Below are 20,893 nucleotides of genomic sequence, written 5' to 3' on the forward strand. Positions count from 1 at the left end.
TGGAGGGTAGGTCTCTATCCTGGGGGAACCATCTGGTATAGTTATGGAGGGTAGGTCTCTATCCTGGGAAACCATCTGGTATAGTTATGGAGGGTAGGTCTCTATCCTGGGGGAAACCATCTGGTATAGTTATGGAGGGTAGGTCTCTATCCTGGGGAAACCATCTGGTATAGTTATGGAGGGTAGGTCTCTATCCTGGGGGAAACCATCTGGTATAGTTATGGAGGGTAGGTCTCTATCCTGGGGGAAACCATCTGGTATAGTTATGGAGGGTAGGTCTCTATCCTGGGAAACCATCTGGTATAGTTATGGAGGGTAGGTCTCTATCCTGGGGGAACCATCTGGTATAGTTATGGAGGGTAGGTCTCTATCCTGGGGAAACCATCTGGTATAGTTATGGAGGGTAGGTCTCTATCCTGGGGAAACCATCTGGTATAGTTATGGAGGGTAGGTCTCTATCCTGGGGAAACCATCTGGTATAGTTATGGAGGGTAGGTCTCTATCCTGGGGAAACCATCTGGTATAGTTATGGAGGGTAGGTCTCTATCCTGGGGGAACCATCTGGTATAGTTATGGAGGGTAGGTCTCTATCCTGGGGAAACCATGGCTTCATGCTGTATCTACTCTGTTTAGTACTATGGCTTCATGCTGTATCTACTCTGTTTAGTACTATGGCTTCATGCTATACCTACTCTGTTTAGTACTATGGTTTCATGCTGTACCTACTCTGTTTAGTACTATGGTTTCATGCTGTACCTACTCTGTTTAGTACTATGGTTTCATGCTGTACCTACTCTGTTTAGTACTATGGCTTCATGCTGTATCTACTCTGTTTAGTACTATGGTTTCATGCTGTATCTACTCTGTTTAGTACTATGGCTTCATGCTGTATCTACTCTGTTTAGTACTATGGCTTCATGCTGTATCTACTCTGTTTAGTACTATGGCTTCATGCTGTACCTACTCTGTTTAGTACTATGGCTTCATGCTGTATCTACTCTGTTTAGTACTATGGTTTCATGCTGTACCTACTCTGTTTAGTACTATGGCTTCATGCTGTACCTACTCTGTTTAGTACTATGGCTTCATGCTGTACCTACTCTGTTTAGTACTACGGCTTCATGCTGTATCTACTCTGTTTAGTACTATGGCTTCATGCTGTATCTACTCTGTTTAGTACTATGGCTTCATGCTGTTTAGTACTATGGCTTCATGCTGTATCTACTCTGTTTAGTACTATGGCTTCATGCTGTATCTACTCTGTTTAGTACTACGGCTTCATGCTGTATCTACTCTGTTTAGTACTATGGCTTCATGCTGTATCTACTCTGTTTAGTACTATGGCTTCATGCTGTTTAGTACTATGGCTTCATGCTGTACCTACTCTGTTTAGTACTATGGCTTCATGCTGTATCTACTCTGTTTAGTACTATGGCTTCATGCTGTATCTACTCTGTTTAGTACTATGGCTTCATGCTGCATCTACTCTGTTTAGTACTATGGCTTCATGCTGTACCTACTCTGTTTAGTACTATGGCTTCATGCTGTTTAGTACTATGGCTTCATGCTGTATCTACTCTGTTTAGTACTATGGCTTCATGCTGTATCTACTCTGTTTAGTACTATGGCTTCATGCTGTACCTACTCTGTTTAGTACTATGGTTTCATGCTGTATCTACTCTGTTTAGTACTATGGCTTCATGCTGTATCTACTCTGTTTAGTACTATGGCTTCATGCTGTATCTACTCTGTTTAGTACTATGGCTTCATGCTGTACCTACTCTGTTTAGTACTATGGTTTCATGCTGTATCTACTCTGTTTAGTACTATGGCTTCATGCTGTATCTACTCTGTTTAGTACTATGGCTTCATGCTGTACCTACTCTGTTTAGTACTATGGCTTCATGCTGTACCTACTCTGTTTAGTACTATGGTTTCATGCTGTATCTACTCTGTTTAGTACTATGGCTTCATGCTGTATCTACTCTGTTTAGTACTATGGCTTCATGCTGTATCTACTCTGTTTAGTACTATGGCTTCATGCTGTATCTACTCTGTTTAGTACTATGGCTTCATGCTGTATCTACTCTGTTTAGTACTATGGCTTCATGCTGTATGTACTCTGTTTAGTACTATGGCTTCATGCTATACCTACTCTGTTTAGTACTATGGCTTCATGCTGTACCTACTCTGTTTAGTACTATGGCTTCATGCTGTACCTACTCTGTTTAGTACTATGGCTTCATGCTGTATCTACTCTGTTTAGTACTATGGCTTCATGCTGTACCTACTCTGTTTAGTACTATGGCTTCATGCTGTACCTACTCTGTTTAGTACTATGGCTTCATGCTGTATGTACTCTGTTTAGTACTATGGCTTCATGCTGTACCTACTCTGTTTAGTACTATGGTTTCATGCTGTATCTACTCTGTTTAGTACTATGGCTTCATGCTGTATCTACTCTGTTTAGTACTATGGCTTCATGCTGTACCGGACCAAACTGCCCAGGGACCTGCCAGAAGACACACCCCTAATCTCTCCTCTGAATGGGGTTCATGACCGGGCATATGTCTCTGTCTGTGGGGTAGGTGCCTCTCTGTCTGTCTTAATGGGGTAGGTGTCTGTCTGTCTTAATGGGGTAGGTGTCTGTCTGTCTTAATGGGGTAGGTGTCTGTCTGTCTTAAAGGGGGTAGGCGTCCGTCCGTCCGTGGGGTAGGCGTCTGTCCGTCTGTGGGGTAGGTCTGTCTGTCCTGGTTCATGTCTCTGTCCGTGGGGTAGGCGTCTGTCCGTCCGTGGGGTAGAGGTCCGTCCGTCCGTCCGTGGGGTAGGTCTGTCTGTCCTGGTTCATGTCTCTGTCCGTGGGGTAGGCGTCTGTCCGTCCGTGGGGTAGAGGTCCGTCCGTCCGTCCGTGGGGTAGGCGTCTGTCCGTCTGTGGGGTAGGTCTGTCTGTCCTGGTTCATTACCGGGCATATGTCTCTGTCCGTGGGGTAGGCGTGTCTCTCAGTCTGTCCTGAATGGAGTTCATGAATGGGCATAGGTCTGTCTGGAGTAGATGTTTGTCCATGGAGTAGGTGTCTGTCTATCTGTCTGTCTGTCTTAATGGGGTAGGTGTCTCTGTCTGTCTTAATGGGGTAGGTGTCTGTCTGTCTTAATGGGGTAGGTGCCTCTCTGTCTGTCTGTCTTAATGGGGTAGGTGCCTCTCTGTCTGTCTGTCTTAATGGGGTAGGTGCCTCTCTGTCTGTCTGTCTGTCTTAAAGGGGTAGCTGTCTGTCTGTCTTAATGGGGTAGGTGTCTGTCTGTCTTAATGGGGTAGGTGCCTCTCTGTCTGTCTGTCTGTCTTAAAGGGGTAGGTGTCTGTCTGTCTTAAAGGGGTAGGTGTCTGTCTGTCACACCTCCAGTGTTGTCCTCTTGTCTGGTCAGTCAGACGGTGCCCTTACTGGTTGTGGAAAACGCTGCTGACTATACCGAGCACATGCGTGTTGATTTTGTCCATCCACACCAGGTGGGAATCAAGACAGGCAGGTTGAAATATCAAAACGAACTCTGAACAAACGATATTCATTTCGGGGGACAGGATCTTTGGTAGTATTTTGAGTCACACAAAAATCATGTGATCTCTATTCCCGACATTTAATCTAATCCACAGATATATAAAAATAAAATAAAGGGGGAAGCTTCTTGAGTCGTTGTCTTCTGTGGATTTTAATCTGGAGGTTGGTAACCAACTTTAAGGTACATTACCACCACCAACTGGACTGGAGCGCGGACCTCCGGTCCTCTTTCAATCACCCACGTGGCTATATGCTCCAAAACAACCAATGAGGAGATGCCACGTGGGTATATGCTCCAAAACAACCAATGAGGAGATGGGAGAGGCGGGACTTGCAGACGCCCGTCAGCAGTTTGGATGAAATTATTAACGTGTACATTTTAATTTTGCAACGTGAACAGAATGTCAGGCGACGCTCCAGAATCCTACATAAGTATTCGATTGGGAGGTTGTCCTGTCAGCATGTTGTACAGAGGTTGTGTGAAGGTCAGAATGTTGAACAGAGGTTGTGTGATGGTCGGCATGTTGTACAGAGCTTGTGTGATGGTTGTGTGATGGTCAGCATGTTGAACAGAGGTTGTGTGATGGTCGGCATGTTGTACAGAGCTTGTGTGATGGTCGGCATGTTGTACAGAGGTTGTGTGATGGTCGGCATGTTGTACAGAGCTTGTGTGATGGTTGTGTGATGGTCAGCATGTTGAACAGAGGTTGTGTGATGGTCGGCATGTTGTACAGAGCTTGTGTGATGGTTGTTCAGAGGTTGTGTGCTCTTCCTGTACAGGTGTTTCAGGGGCTGCTGGAGAGAGACACGACTCTGGTGATGAACGTAACAGGGAAGCAGGGGGACCAGGTTGACGTTCTAGTAGAGAACATGGGACGAGTCAACTTTGGCAGCAAGATCAACGACTTCAAGGCAAGTCTACTTCAGTAGACAGACGTATGTTTATATCTTGATCTGAATAAAATAGAAGTTTTAGCAGTTCAGGATTTATGGAAGTGAAGTGCGCTGGACCAATAAAGGATCCAGACTCCAATATCCAAGAGGAAAAACTATCCAGTTATTTGAGTCTATCACAGGAATGTTCACAGGAGTATTTGCCAAACTTCTCATGACAATGAGTAGGCATAATAGCACAAATAGACTGGCACTCAGGCTAAGGAATGGACACACCTTCAAGCCTCTGTAGGCAAGCCCAGGGTTTTGAAATGGATGAGTCGCAAGTGGGAGCCAGCGGAGAGTTCAGAGGAGCGGAGTGATAAACCCTTAACGACAATGACTTACGAGGTGTTGACAAAAGCACCAACAAACAGTCTGGCACTCGGGCTAAGGAATTGACTTAACAGTTGGATTTCTTGGTCATGTCTGTATTTTTTCGCAGGGCCTGTTGAGTAACCTGATCATTGGTAAAGATGTGCTGACAGATTGGCAGATCTATCCTCTGGACATCGACGGAGCCATCGCCTCCGGATGGCCCCAGTCGGGCCAGCGACGTTCCCCACTCGACCCAGTCAGAGGGGCTTCAGATGGGCCAGTCTTCTACCAGGGCACCCTGACTACCAACGGTCTGGCCTGGGACACCTTTCTCCGACTCAATGAATGGACCAAGGTGAGGACATAATCAATACTGAGTTAATGCTACTAGTACAGAAAATACTAGTTTAGTACTTTACCAATACGGAGATCTATGAACACAATGGCTCTCAGAAGAACAAGAGATGTGTGTGTCCTCGTGTTCACTATATAAGTTCCTTCTTGGGGCTCAAATCCTCTACTGAGACTGACTGTCTCCCCTCTTGCCTTTCCACTGTTCCCAGGGACAAGTGTGGATCAACGGGGTGAACCTGGGCAGGTACTGGCCTAAGAGAGGTCCCCAGCAGACCCTGTACGTCCCGGGCCCCTTGCTCAGCCCCACCCAGCCCAACAATATCACAGTTCTGGAGCTAGAGAGGGCCCCTCCTCACACCAGGGTCCTCTTTATGGACCGGCCCCAGCTCAACAGCACTTCCGGCAAGACATCACAGACCACAGACAGACAGACATGACACCGCAGCTACATTACCTCAGAGAATCAGTTTCTTCATAGTTGACACACACACAGAGAGAGACACACGACAGACAGCCAATCAATCAATCAATCCCTCCGAATAAGTCTCTGTCCAACTACTTCTTATCTGCAGCATGAGCTAATACACTCCAATCGTCTATCAAATCGATGTATGTGTAAACATATCCTGTATCAAGTAATTTCAGCACTCTGTGTGGCTCAGTTGGTAGAGCATGGTGTTTGCAACGCCAGGGTTGTGGGTTCGATTCCCACGGGGGACCAGTACGGAGAGAAAAAGAAAAAAAAATGTATGAAATGTATGCATTCACTACTGTAAGTCGCTCTGGATAAGAGCGTCTGCTAAATTACTAAAATGTAAAAAATGTAAAAATGTTTTGTATAACAACCGCTGAGCCAGACTTCCAGTTTCTGTCTCCGCTGCATTTCGATGATCTGTTTAAAAAAGGAAACTTAAAGGTTTCTGTGTTTAACTCACGCAGGTATGAATAAATCGATGATAGTATTATGGTAATCATTGTTTTGACATTATTTTAAAAAATAACACGAGTTGCTGTGGTACTTTATACCTTTTAATAAATCAATTTCCCCCCCCCCCAAAAAAAACAGTGTACATTAATAAACAGTATTTCATCATCACACATACAGTTGAATTAATATTGTTTATTATTATTATTCCATTCGACACCAACAGAATGATTTCATCTGATACCAGTTGACCCGGGTTCAGACCTGGAGGAACCAACAGAATGATTTAATCTGACACCAGTTGACCCGGGTTCAGACCTGGAGGAGCCAACAGAATGATTTAATCTGACACCAGTTGACCCGGGTTCAGACCTGGAGGAACCAACAGAATGATACCAGTTGACCCGGGTTCAGACCTGGAGGAACCAGCAGAATGATTTAATCTGACACCAGTTGACCCGGGTTCAGACCTGGAGGAACCATCAGAATGATACCAGTTGACCCGGGTTCAGACCTGGAGGAACCATCAGAATGATACCAGTTGACCCGGGTTCAGACCTGGAGGAACCATCAGAATGATACCAGTTGACCCGGGTTCAGACCTGGAGGAGCCAACAGAATGATTTAATCTGACACCAGTTGACCCGGGTTCAGACCTGGAGGAGCCAACAGAATGATTTAATCTGACACCAGTTAACCCGGGATCAGACCTGGACAGCTTCCACGGTAAACGCTGCATGTCGGCTCAATGACCTTTAGATTTCCAACGGCGCTACAACTCAGATCGTCCCGAGTTAAACTGGATCCAGCCGTAACAAGCCCGCTCATCTTGAGACACCGGGTCCTATTTGATTAGGATTAAATGCATAGAAATATAACGATTAGAACGGGAGTCCCCATTCAAGTCAATCATTTGTCTGTTCTATTCATTCTATTTCTATGCATTTTTGTTCCTATCAGACGGGCAAGATCACTGGGCCCTGCAGATTGACTTAGGTATCTCTGGGTCTGCGTGCTCTGGACCCTGTGGCTTGGTTCAGTTGGGTCTGCGGGCTCTGGGCCCTGTGGCTTGGTTCAGTTGGGTCTGCGGGCTCTGGGCCCTGTGGCTTGGTTCAGTTGGGTCTGCGGGCTCTGGGCCCTGTGGCTTGGTTCAGTTAGGGCTCTGGGCCCACCAACTAACAGATTAGTAGGCCTGAGGCTTCTATAGTGAAGTGGCAACAGTATGGTAGGGTGGTGGCGGTAGCAACATGACAGTCAGTTCGCTGCTTTGCTCCTGTTAGCCACATTAGCCTTTCGGTGCTCCTGGACACAGCGAGGGGTGCAGAAGCTGAAGTCTAGGTATTGAAACGGGACCTTTCCCACCAGGGACTCCCCACACTGCCAACACCGCCTGGTAGAGAGGAGAGAACATGGAGTTAGAAACACACTAGACCCCTAGACGATACTGTATACGACAGGAGAGACCACTAGACTCCTAGACGATACTGTATACGACAGGAGAGACTCCTAGACGATACTGTATACGACAGGAGAGACCCCTAGACGATACTGTATAGGACAGGAGAGACTCCTAGACGATACTGTATACGACAGGAGAGACCACTAGACCCCTAGACGATACTGTATACGACAGGAGAGACCACTAGACCCCTAGACGATACTGTATATGACAGGAGAGACCACTAGACTCCTAGACGATACTGTATACGACAGGAGAGACCACTAGACGATACTGTATACGACAGGAGAGACTCCTAGACTCCTAGACGATACTGTATACGACAGGAGAGACCACTAGACGATACTGTATACGACAGGGGAGACCACTAGACTCCTAGACGATACTGTATACGACAGGAGAGACCACTAGACGATACTGTATACGACAGGGGAGACCACTAGACCCCTAGACGATACTGTATACGACAGGAGAGACCACTAGACCCCTAGACGATACTGTATACGACAGGGGAGACCACTAGACCCCTAGACGATACTGTATACGACAGGAGAGACCACTAGACGATACTGTATACGACAGGAGAGACCCCTAGACGATACTGTATACGACAGGAGAGACCCCTAGACGATACTGTATACGACAGGAGAGACCACTAGACTCCTAGACGATACTGTATACGACAGGAGAGACCACTAGACCCCTAGACGATACTGTATACGACAGGATAGACCACTAGACCCCTAGACGATACTGTATACGACAGGAGAGACCACTAGACTCCTAGACGATACTGTATACGACAGGAGAGACCCCTAGACGATACTGTATACAACAGGAGAGACCCCTAGACTCCTAGACGATACTGTATACGACAGGAGAGACCACTAGACCCCTAGACGATACTGTATACGACAGGAGAGACCACTAGATCCCTAGACGATACTGTATACGACAGGAGAGACCACTAGACCCCTAGACGATACTGTATACGACAGGAGAGACCACTAGACCCCTAGACGATACTGTATACGACAGGAGAGACCACTAGACGATACTGTATACGACAGGAGAGACCACTAGACCACTAGACGATACTGTATACGACAGGGGAGACCACTAGACCCCTAGACGATACTGTATACGACAGGAGAGACCACTAGACGATACTGTATACGACAGGAGAGACCACTAGACCCCTAGACGATACTGTATACGACAGGGGAGACCACTAGACCCCTAGACGATACTGTATACGACAGGAGAGACCACTAGACGATACTGTATACGACAGGGGAGACCACTAGACCCCTAGACGATACTGTATACGACAGGAGAGACCACTAGACCCCTAGACGATACTGTATACGACAGGGGAGACCACTAGACCCCTAGACGATACTGTATACGACAGGAGAGACCACTAGACGATACTGTATACGACAGGAGAGACCCCTAGACGATACTGTATACGACAGGAGAGACCCCTAGACGATACTGTATACGACAGGAGAGACCACTAGACCCCTAGACGATACTGTATACGACAGGAGAGACCCCTAGACTCCTAGACGATACTGTATACGACAGGAGAGACCACTAGACCCCTAGACGATACTGTATACGACAGGAGAGACCACTAGACCCCTAGACGATACTGTATACGACAGGAGAGACCACTAGACCCCTAGACGATACTGTATACGACAGGAGAGACCACTAGACCCCTAGACGATACTGTATACGACAGGAGAGACCACTAGACCCCTAGACGATACTGTATACGACAGGAGAGACCACTAGACGATACTGTATACGACAGGAGAGACCACTAGACCACTAGACGATACTGTATACGACAGGGGAGACCACTAGACCCCTAGACGATACTGTATACGACAGGAGAGACCACTAGACGATACTGTATACGACAGGAGAGACCACTAGACCCCTAGACGATACTGTATACGACAGGGGAGACCACTAGACCCCTAGACGATACTGTATACGACAGGAGAGACCACTAGACGATACTGTATACGACAGGGGAGACCACTAGACCCCTAGACGATACTGTATACGACAGGAGAGACCACTAGACCCCTAGACGATACTGTATACGACAGGGGAGACCACTAGACCCCTAGACGATACTGTATACGACAGGAGAGACCACTAGACGATACTGTATACGACAGGAGAGACCCCTAGACGATACTGTATACGACAGGAGAGACCACTAGACTCCTAGACGATACTGTATACGACAGGAGAGACCACTAGACGATACTGTATACGACAGGAGAGACCACTAGACCCCTAGACGATACTGTATACGACAGGAGAGACCACTAGACTCCTAGACGATACTGTATACGACAGGAGAGACCACTAGACTCCTAGACGATACTGTATACGACAGGAGAGACCACTAGACTCCTAGACGATACTGTATACGACAGGAGAGACCACTAGACGATACTGTATACGACAGGAGAGACTCCTAGACTCCTAGACGATACTGTATACGACAGGAGAGACCACTAGACGATACTGTATACGACAGGGGAGACCACTAGACTCCTAGACGATACTGTATACGACAGGAGAGACCACTAGACGATACTGTATACGACAGGGGAGACCACTAGACCCCTAGACGATACTGTATACGACAGGAGAGACCACTAGACCCCTAGACGATACTGTATACGACAGGGGAGACCACTAGACCCCTAGACGATACTGTATACGACAGGAGAGACCACTAGACGATACTGTATACGACAGGAGAGACCCCTAGACGATACTGTATACGACAGGAGAGACCCCTAGACGATACTGTATACGACAGGAGAGACCACTAGACTCCTAGACGATACTGTATACGACAGGAGAGACCACTAGACCCCTAGACGATACTGTATACGACAGGATAGACCACTAGACCCCTAGACGATACTGTATACGACAGGAGAGACCACTAGACTCCTAGACGATACTGTATACGACAGGAGAGACCCCTAGACGATACTGTATACAACAGGAGAGACCCCTAGACTCCTAGACGATACTGTATACGACAGGAGAGACCACTAGACCCCTAGACGATACTGTATACGACAGGAGAGACCACTAGATCCCTAGACGATACTGTATACGACAGGAGAGACCACTAGACCCCTAGACGATACTGTATACGACAGGAGAGACCACTAGACCCCTAGACGATACTGTATACGACAGGAGAGACCACTAGACGATACTGTATACGACAGGAGAGACCACTAGACCACTAGACGATACTGTATACGACAGGGGAGACCACTAGACCCCTAGACGATACTGTATACGACAGGAGAGACCACTAGACGATACTGTATACGACAGGAGAGACCACTAGACCCCTAGACGATACTGTATACGACAGGGGAGACCACTAGACCCCTAGACGATACTGTATACGACAGGAGAGACCACTAGACGATACTGTATACGACAGGGGAGACCACTAGACCCCTAGACGATACTGTATACGACAGGAGAGACCACTAGACCCCTAGACGATACTGTATACGACAGGGGAGACCACTAGACCCCTAGACGATACTGTATACGACAGGAGAGACCACTAGACGATACTGTATACGACAGGAGAGACCCCTAGACGATACTGTATACGACAGGAGAGACCCCTAGACGATACTGTATACGACAGGAGAGACCACTAGACCCCTAGACGATACTGTATACGACAGGAGAGACCCCTAGACTCCTAGACGATACTGTATACGACAGGAGAGACCACTAGACCCCTAGACGATACTGTATACGACAGGAGAGACCACTAGACCCCTAGACGATACTGTATACGACAGGAGAGACCACTAGACCCCTAGACGATACTGTATACGACAGGAGAGACCACTAGACCCCTAGACGATACTGTATACGACAGGAGAGACCACTAGACCCCTAGACGATACTGTATACGACAGGAGAGACCACTAGACCCCTAGACGATACTGTATACGACAGGAGAGACCACTAGACCCCTAGACGATACTGTATACGACAGGAGAGACCACTAGACGATACTGTATACGACAGGAGAGACCACTAGACCACTAGACGATACTGTATACGACAGGGGAGACCACTAGACCCCTAGACGATACTGTATACGACAGGAGAGACCACTAGACGATACTGTATACGACAGGAGAGACCACTAGACCCCTAGACGATACTGTATACGACAGGGGAGACCACTAGACCCCTAGACGATACTGTATACGACAGGAGAGACCACTAGATCCCTAGACGATACTGTATACGACAGGAGAGACCACTAGACCCCTAGACGATACTGTATACGACAGGAGAGACCACTAGACCCCTAGACGATACTGTATACGACAGGAGAGACCACTAGACGATACTGTATACGACAGGAGAGACCACTAGACCACTAGACGATACTGTATACGACAGGGGAGACCACTAGACCCCTAGACGATACTGTATACGACAGGAGAGACCACTAGACGATACTGTATACGACAGGAGAGACCACTAGACCCCTAGACGATACTGTATACGACAGGGGAGACCACTAGACCCCTAGACGATACTGTATACGACAGGAGAGACCACTAGACGATACTGTATACGACAGGGGAGACCACTAGACCCCTAGACGATACTGTATACGACAGGAGAGACCACTAGACCCCTAGACGATACTGTATACGACAGGGGAGACCACTAGACCCCTAGACGATACTGTATACGACAGGAGAGACCACTAGACGATACTGTATACGACAGGAGAGACCCCTAGACGATACTGTATACGACAGGAGAGACCCCTAGACGATACTGTATACGACAGGAGAGACCACTAGACCCCTAGACGATACTGTATACGACAGGAGAGACCCCTAGACTCCTAGACGATACTGTATACGACAGGAGAGACCACTAGACCCCTAGACGATACTGTATACGACAGGAGAGACCACTAGACCCCTAGACGATACTGTATACGACAGGAGAGACCACTAGACCCCTAGACGATACTGTATACGACAGGAGAGACCACTAGACCCCTAGACGATACTGTATACGACAGGAGAGACCACTAGACGATACTGTATACGACAGGAGAGACCACTAGACCACTAGACGATACTGTATACGACAGGGGAGACCACTAGACCCCTAGACGATACTGTATACGACAGGAGAGACCACTAGACGATACTGTATACGACAGGAGAGACCACTAGACCCCTAGACGATACTGTATACGACAGGGGAGACCACTAGACCCCTAGACGATACTGTATACGACAGGAGAGACCACTAGACGATACTGTATACGACAGGGGAGACCACTAGACCCCTAGACGATACTGTATACGACAGGAGAGACCACTAGACCCCTAGACGATACTGTATACGACAGGGGAGACCACTAGACGATACTGTATACGACAGGAGAGACCACTAGACGATACTGTATACGACAGGAGAGACCCCTAGACGATACTGTATACGACAGGAGAGACCCCTAGACGATACTGTATACGACAGGAGAGACCACTAGACTCCTAGACGATACTGTATACGACAGGAGAGACCACTAGACGATACTGTATACGACAGGAGAGACCACTAGACCCCTAGACGATACTGTATACGACAGGAGAGACCACTAGACTCCTAGACGATACTGTATACGACAGGAGAGACCACTAGACTCCTAGACGATACTGTATACGACAGGAGAGACCACTAGACTCCTAGACGATACTGTATACGACAGGAGAGACCACTAGACGATACTGTATACGACAGGAGAGACCACTAGACGATACTGTATACGACAGGATAGACCACTAGACCCCTAGACGATACTGTATACGACAGGAGAGACCACTAGACTCCTAGACGATACTGTATACGACAGGAGAGACCACTAGACCCCTAGACGATACTGTATACGACAGGAGAGACCACTAGACCCCTAGACGATACTGTATACGACAGGAGAGACCCCTAGACGATACTGTATACGACAGGAGAGACCACTAGACTCCTAGACGATACTGTATACGACAGGAGAGACCACTAGACGATACTGTATACGACAGGAGAGACCCCTAGACGATACTGTATACGACAGGAGAGACTCCTAGACGATACTGTATACGACAGGAGAGACCACTAGACTCCTAGACGATACTGTATACGACAGGAGAGACCCCTAGACGATACTGTATACGACAGGAGAGACCACTAGACTCCTAGACGATACTGTATACGACAGGAGAGACTCCTAGACGATACTGTATACGACAGGAGAGACCACTAGACCCCTAGACGATACTGTATACGACAGGAGAGACCACTAGACTCCTAGACGATACTGTATACGACAGGAGAGACCACTAGACGATACTGTATACGACAGGAGAGACCACTAGACCCCTAGACGATACTGTATACGACAGGAGAGACCACTAGACGATACTGTATACGACAGGAGAGACCACTAGACCCCTAGACGATACTGTATACGACAGGAGAGACCACTAGACCACTAGACGATACTGTATACGACAGGAGAGACCACTAGACCACTAGACGATACTGTATACGACAGGAGAGACCACTAGACGATACTGTATACGACAGGGGAGACCACTAGACGATACTGTATACGACAGGAGAGACCACTAGACGATACTGTATACGACAGGAGAGACCACTAGACTCCTAGACGATACTGTATACGACAGGGGAGACCACTAGACCCCTAGACGATACTGTATACGACAGGAGAGACCCCTAGACGATACTGTATACGACAGGAGAGACCCCTAGACGATACTGTATACGACAGGAGAGACCACTAGACTCCTAGACGATACTGTATACGACAGGAGAGACCACTAGACCCCTAGACGATACTGTATACGACAGGAGAGACCACTAGACTCCTAGACGATACTGTATACGACAGGAGAGACCACTAGACTCCTAGACGATACTGTATACGACAGGAGAGACCACTAGACGATACTGTATACGACAGGGGAGACCACTAGACCCCTAGACGATACTGTATACGACAGGAGAGACCACTAGACCCCTAGACGATACTGTATACGACAGGGGAGACCACTAGACCCCTAGACGATACTGTATACGACAGGAGAGACCACTAGACGATACTGTATACGACAGGAGAGACCCCTAGACTCCTAGACGATACTGTATACGACAGGAGAGACCACTAGACCCCTAGACGATACTGTATACGACAGGAGAGACCCCTAGACGATACTGTATACGACAGGAGACCACTAGACTCCTAGACGATACTGTATACGACAGGAGAGACCACTAGACCCCTAGACGATACTGTATACGACAGGATAGACCACTAGACGATACTGTATACGACAGGAGAGACCACTAGACTCCTAGACGATACTGTATACGACAGGAGAGACCACTAGACCCCTAGACGATACTGTATACGACAGGAGAGACCACTAGACTCCTAGACGATACTGTATACGACAGGAGAGACCCCTAGACGATACTGTATACGACAGGAGAGACTCCTAGACTCCTAGACGATACTGTATACGACAGGAGAGACCACTAGACCCCTAGACGATACTGTATACGACAGGAGAGACCACTAGACCCCTAGACGATACTGTATACGACAGGAGAGACCACTAGACCCCTAGACGATACTGTATACGACAGGAGAGACCACTAGACCCCTAGACGATACTGTATACGACAGGAGAGACCACTAGACGATACTGTATACGACAGGAGAGACCACTAGACCACTAGACGATACTGTATACGACAGGGGAGACCACTAGACCCCTAGACGATACTGTATACGACAGGAGAGACCACTAGACGATACTGTATACGACAGGAGAGACCACTAGACCCCTAGACGATACTGTATACGACAGGGGAGACCACTAGACCCCTAGACGATACTGTATACGACAGGAGAGACCACTAGACGATACTGTATACGACAGGGGAGACCACTAGACCCCTAGACGATACTGTATACGACAGGAGAGACCACTAGACCCCTAGACGATACTGTATACGACAGGGGAGACCACTAGACCCCTAGACGATACTGTATACGACAGGAGAGACCACTAGACGATACTGTATACGACAGGAGAGACCCCTAGACGATACTGTATACGACAGGAGAGACCCCTAGACGATACTGTATACGACAGGAGAGACCACTAGACTCCTAGACGATACTGTATACGACAGGAGAGACCACTAGACGATACTGTATACGACAGGAGAGACCACTAGACCCCTAGACGATACTGTATACGACAGGAGAGACCACTAGACCCCTAGACGATACTGTATACGACAGGAGAGACCACTAGACTCCTAGACGATACTGTATACGACAGGAGAGACCACTAGACTCCTAGACGATACTGTATACGACAGGAGAGACCACTAGACTCCTAGACGATACTGTATACGACAGGAGAGACCACTAGACGATACTGTATACGACAGGAGAGACCCCTAGACGATACTGTATACGACAGGAGAGACCCCTAGACGATACTGTATACGACAGGAGAGACCCCTAGACTCCTAGACGATACTGTATACGACAGGAGAGACCACTAGACCCCTAGACGATACTGTATACGACAGGAGAGACCCCTAGACGATACTGTATACGACAGGAGAGACCACTAGACCCCTAGACGATACTGTATACGACAGGAGAGACCACTAGACTCCTAGACGATACTGTATACGACAGGAGAGACCACTAGACGATACTGTATACGACAGGATAGACCCCTAGACGATACTGTATACGACAGGAGAGACCCCTAGACTCCTAGACGATACTGTATACGACAGGAGAGACCCCTAGACTCCTAGACGATACTGTATACGACAGGAGAGACTCCTAGACGATACTGTATACGACAGGAGAGACCACTAGACCCCTAGACGATACTGTATACGACAGGAGAGACCACTAGACTCCTAGACGATACTGTATACGACAGGAGAGACCACTAGACGATACTGTATACGACAGGAGAGACCACTAGACCCCTAGACGATACTGTATACGACAGGGGAGACCACTAGACCCCTAGACGATACTGTATACGACAGGAGAGACCACTAGACGATACTGTATACGACAGGAGAGACCACTAGACGATACTGTATACGACAGGAGAGACCACTAGACCCCTAGACGATACTGTATACGACAGGAGAGACCACTAGACGATACTGTATACGACAGGGGAGACCACTAGACGATACTGTATACGACAGGGGAGACCACTAGACGATACTGTATACGACAGGAGAGACCACTAGACGATACTGTATACGACAGGAGAGACCACTAGACTCCTAGACGATACTGTATACGACAGGGGAGACCACTAGACCCCTAGACGATACTGTATACGACAGGAGAGACCACTAGACCCCTAGACGATACTGTATACGACAGGAGAGACCACTAGACGATACTGTATACGACAGGAGAGACCACTAGACGATACTGTATACGACAGGAGAGACCACTAGACTCCTAGACGATACTGTATACGACAGGAGAGACTCCTAGACGATACTGTATACGACAGGAGAGACCACTAGACTCCTAGACGAATGAAAGAAAATGTGTTGACTCAATACAGAACAACGTTTGCCTTCGGTACAGAACCAGACTGTTCTGCTATTTATTGAGCAACGCGACGTATTCATTAGTCTAACATGGTTTTGTGTTCGGTGAGTCAAAAGAGAAAGAGAGGTTGTTTGACTAAATGACCCAGATCTTTGTAATGTTACCTGGTGTTTGAAAAATCTCCCCCTGCTGATGCCTTATGCTCTGCCAACCTCTTCTCTGCAGCCTGTGCTCTCTGCGGGAGGAAATTTGACAGTCAAGCCGCTCGTTTTGAAACAAATTCATGTACCGCATCAAAAAAAATATATATATATTACAAAAAGATCTGTTTTCATACCTTCTCTCGGTCGCTTAAGGAGGCAAATCTTTTCTTCTCCTCAGCTTCCATCTCTAGTTGCTTCCTCTGTTCTTTCTGCGCTTTCTCCCTCGTTTTCTGAGCTGCTTTCTGAGCCTTTTTCTTCTCCGTTTTCTTGGACTCCAACTCCGCCGTCAGCGGCCCAGGAACCTTAAAAGGAAGAGGTTCGACGTTAGACTGCTGTATCACGAAGAGCTCAAAAAAAAAATAAAAAAAAATAAAATAAAAATAAACTGTACATCTTTGGAAAATAAAAATATGTTTTATTAAATGGTATTTCGTGTGCTAGGAAATGTGTCATCATGTGAAATGGCCCACGTTACTTCTCTGTCTAGCTAACTCCTAGACAACAGAATCCACATTTCATTTATTCCATTTGATTGACAGAAAGTGGACTCTTAACTGGCTGATTACACTTCACAGCTTTATCACAAAGTCCTTAAAGTGTCCAAGTCCTGTACATCTTTGGACACTTGATTGCTGGTTTGTTGTTGTTCCACAGCGCTACTCAAGTTTAAAATGTGACCTGTAACTAGACAACTGGAACGACAGCTCACCAGAGCCCTGCTGTAGTTGTATCTGTCAGGGTGATCAGCCATGTACTTCCTAAACACGTTTCTAGTATCCTTGTCTGGAGCAACAATGTAGGGAGTCTGGCCTGTTTGATCTCTGTGGACACAAAGCAACACGTTTCCTCTCTTTTTAATAACATATAAACAGCTTGTTATTATAATAATAATAATAATACATACAATTTGTAACGTGCTTTTCATTTAAAGACAATTACTCCCCCCCCCCCCCTACTCATTCAAGTGTTTCTTTATTTTGACTATTTTCTACGTTGTAGAATAGTAGTGAAGACATCAACACATGTGGAATCATGTAGTAACCAAAAGTGGCAAAATCTAAATGTATTTTTTCTTTGAGATTCTTCAAAGTAGCCACCCTTTGCCTTCATGACAGCTTTGCATTCTCTCAACCAGCTTCATGAAGTAGTCACCTGGAATGCATTTCAATTAACAGTTGTGCCTTGTTAAAAGTTAATGTGTTTGAGCCAATCAGTTGTGTTGTGACAAGGTAGGGGTGGTATACAGACCAAGTCCATATTATGGCAAGAACAGCTCAAATAAGCAAAGAGAAACGACAGTCCATCATTACTTTAAGACATGAAGGTCAGGCAATCCGGAAAATGTCAAGAACTTTGAAAGTTTCTTCAAGTGCAGTCACAAAAACCATCAAGCGCTATGATGAAACTGGCTCTCATGAGGATCACCACAGGAATGGAAGACCCAGAGTTACCTCTGCTGCAGAGGATAAGTTCATTAGAGTTACCAGCCTCAGAAATTGCAGCCCAAATAAATGCTTCACAGAGTTCAAGTAACAGACACATCTCAACATCAACTGTTCAGAGGAGACTGTGTGAATCAGGGCTTCATGGTTGAATTGCTGCAAAGAAACCACTACTAAAGGACACCAATAATAAGAAGAGACTTGCTTGGGCCAAGAAACACGAGCAATGGACATTAGACTGGTGGCAATCTGTCCTTTGGTCTGATGAGTCCAAATCTGAGATTTCTGGTTCCAACCGCCGTGTCTTTGTGAGATGCAGAGTAGGTGAACGGATGATCTCCGCACGTGAGGTTCCCACCGTGAAGCATGGAGGAAGAGGTGTGATGGTGCTTTGCTGGTGACACTGTCTGTGATTTATTTAGAATTCAAGGCACACTTAACCAGCATGGCTAACACAGCATTCTGCAGCAATACGCCATCCCATCTGGTTTGGGCTTAGTGGGACTATCATCTCACCCAATTGAGATGGTTCGGATGAGTTGGACCGCAGAGTGAAGGAAACGCACCAAACAAGTGCACTTGGGAACTCCTTCAAGACTGTTGGAAAATAATTCCAGGTGAAACTGGTTGAGAGAATGCCAAGAGTTTGCAAAGCTGTAATCAAGGCAAAGGGTGGCTACTTTGAAGAATCTCAAATATAAAATATATTTTGATTTATTTAACACTTTTTTGGTTACTACATGATTCCATGTGTGTTATTTCTTAGTTTTGATGTCTTCACTATTATTATACAATGTAAAATATAGTCAAATAAAGAAAAACCCTAGAATGAGTAGGTGTTCTAAAACTTTTGACTGGTACTGTGTGATTATATATCTCACACACACAGAGAGAGAGTATAAATGCAACATAGTTACAGTTCATAAGGAAATCAGTCAATTGAAATTAATTAATTAGTCCCTAATCTATGAATTTAACATGACTGGGAATACAGATCTGTTGGTCACAGATACCTAAATAAAAAAATAAAAAGTTGGGGCTTGTATCAGAAAACCAGTCAGTATCTGGTGTGACCACCATTTGCCTCATGCAGCACGCGACATCTCTCCTTCACATAGAGTTGATCAGGCTGTGGAATGTTGTCCCACTCCTCTTCAATGGCTGTGTGAAGTTTCTGTATATTGGCGGGAACTGGAACACGCTGTCGTACATGTCGATCCAGAGCATCCCAAACATGCTCAATGGGTGACGTGTCTGGTGAGTATGCAGGCCATGGAAGAACTGGGACCTTTTCAGCTTCCAGGAATTGTGTACAGGTCCTTGCGACATGGGGCCGTGTATTATCATGCTGAAACATGAGGTGATGGTGGCGGATGAATGGCACGACAATGGGCCTCAGGATCTCGTCACGGTATCTCTGTGCATTCAAATTGCCATCAACAAAATGCAATTGTGTTTGTTGTCCGTAGTTTATGCCTGCCCCACACCATAACCCCACCTCCACCACGGGGCCCATACCATAACCCCACCTCCACCACGGGGCCCATACCATAACCCCACCTCCACCACGGGGCCCATACCATAACCCCACCTCCACCATGGGGCCCATACCATAACCCCACCTCCACCATGGGGCCCATACCATAACCCCACCTCCACCATGGGGCCCATACCATAACCCCACCGCCACCATGGGGCACTCTGTTCACAACAATGACATCAGCAAACCGCTCGCCCACACACGTGGTCTGCGGTTGTGAGGCCGGTTGGATGTACTGCCAAATTCTCTAAAACGATGTTGGAGGCGGCTTATGATAGAGAAATGAACATTAAATGATCTGGCAACAGCTCTGGCGGACATTCCTGCAATCAGCATGCCAATTGCACGCTCCCTCAAAACTTGAGACGTCTGTGGCATTGTGTTCGGTGACAAAACTTCACATTTTAGAGC

At 46.9% G+C, this 20,893-nt stretch overlaps 2 protein-coding genes across 4 annotated transcripts in view; one reads left to right on the top strand and one right to left on the bottom strand.

The window, feature by feature from the left end:
- The window catches only part of glb1l (galactosidase, beta 1-like), a 54,908-nt gene extending 48,654 nt beyond the window's left edge, over positions 1 to 6,254 (top strand). The window contains exons 13-16 of the mRNA XM_045704937.2: positions 2,471 to 2,584; positions 4,332 to 4,463; positions 4,930 to 5,157; positions 5,366 to 6,254. Coding sequence (XP_045560893.1) covers positions 2,471 to 2,584; positions 4,332 to 4,463; positions 4,930 to 5,157; positions 5,366 to 5,593 — 702 coding nt within the window. The 3' untranslated portion in view covers positions 5,594 to 6,254. The remainder of the gene's footprint in view (positions 1 to 2,470; positions 2,585 to 4,331; positions 4,464 to 4,929; positions 5,158 to 5,365) is intronic.
- The window catches only part of ankzf1 (ankyrin repeat and zinc finger peptidyl tRNA hydrolase 1), a 52,151-nt gene continuing 37,421 nt past the window's right edge, over positions 6,164 to 20,893 (bottom strand). For 2 of the 3 annotated variants that reach the window (XM_082967265.1, XM_082967264.1), the window contains 4 exons: positions 18,210 to 18,321; positions 17,635 to 17,802; positions 17,462 to 17,532; positions 6,164 to 7,471 (listed from right to left, as the gene is read on the bottom strand). In XM_082967265.1, the coding sequence (XP_082823391.1) occupies positions 7,336 to 7,471; positions 17,462 to 17,532; positions 17,635 to 17,802; positions 18,210 to 18,321 (487 nt within the window). In that variant the 3' untranslated portion in view covers positions 6,164 to 7,335. The remainder of the gene's footprint in view (positions 7,472 to 17,461; positions 17,533 to 17,634; positions 17,803 to 18,209; positions 18,322 to 20,893) is intronic. The other variant, XR_014382081.1, reaches the window with a different exon arrangement.

Source organism: Salmo salar, chromosome 21 (genome assembly GCF_965601325.2).
Source record: "Salmo salar chromosome 21, fSalSal1, whole genome shotgun sequence".
In the NCBI taxonomy this organism is placed as follows: domain Eukaryota; kingdom Metazoa; phylum Chordata; class Actinopteri; order Salmoniformes; family Salmonidae; genus Salmo; species Salmo salar.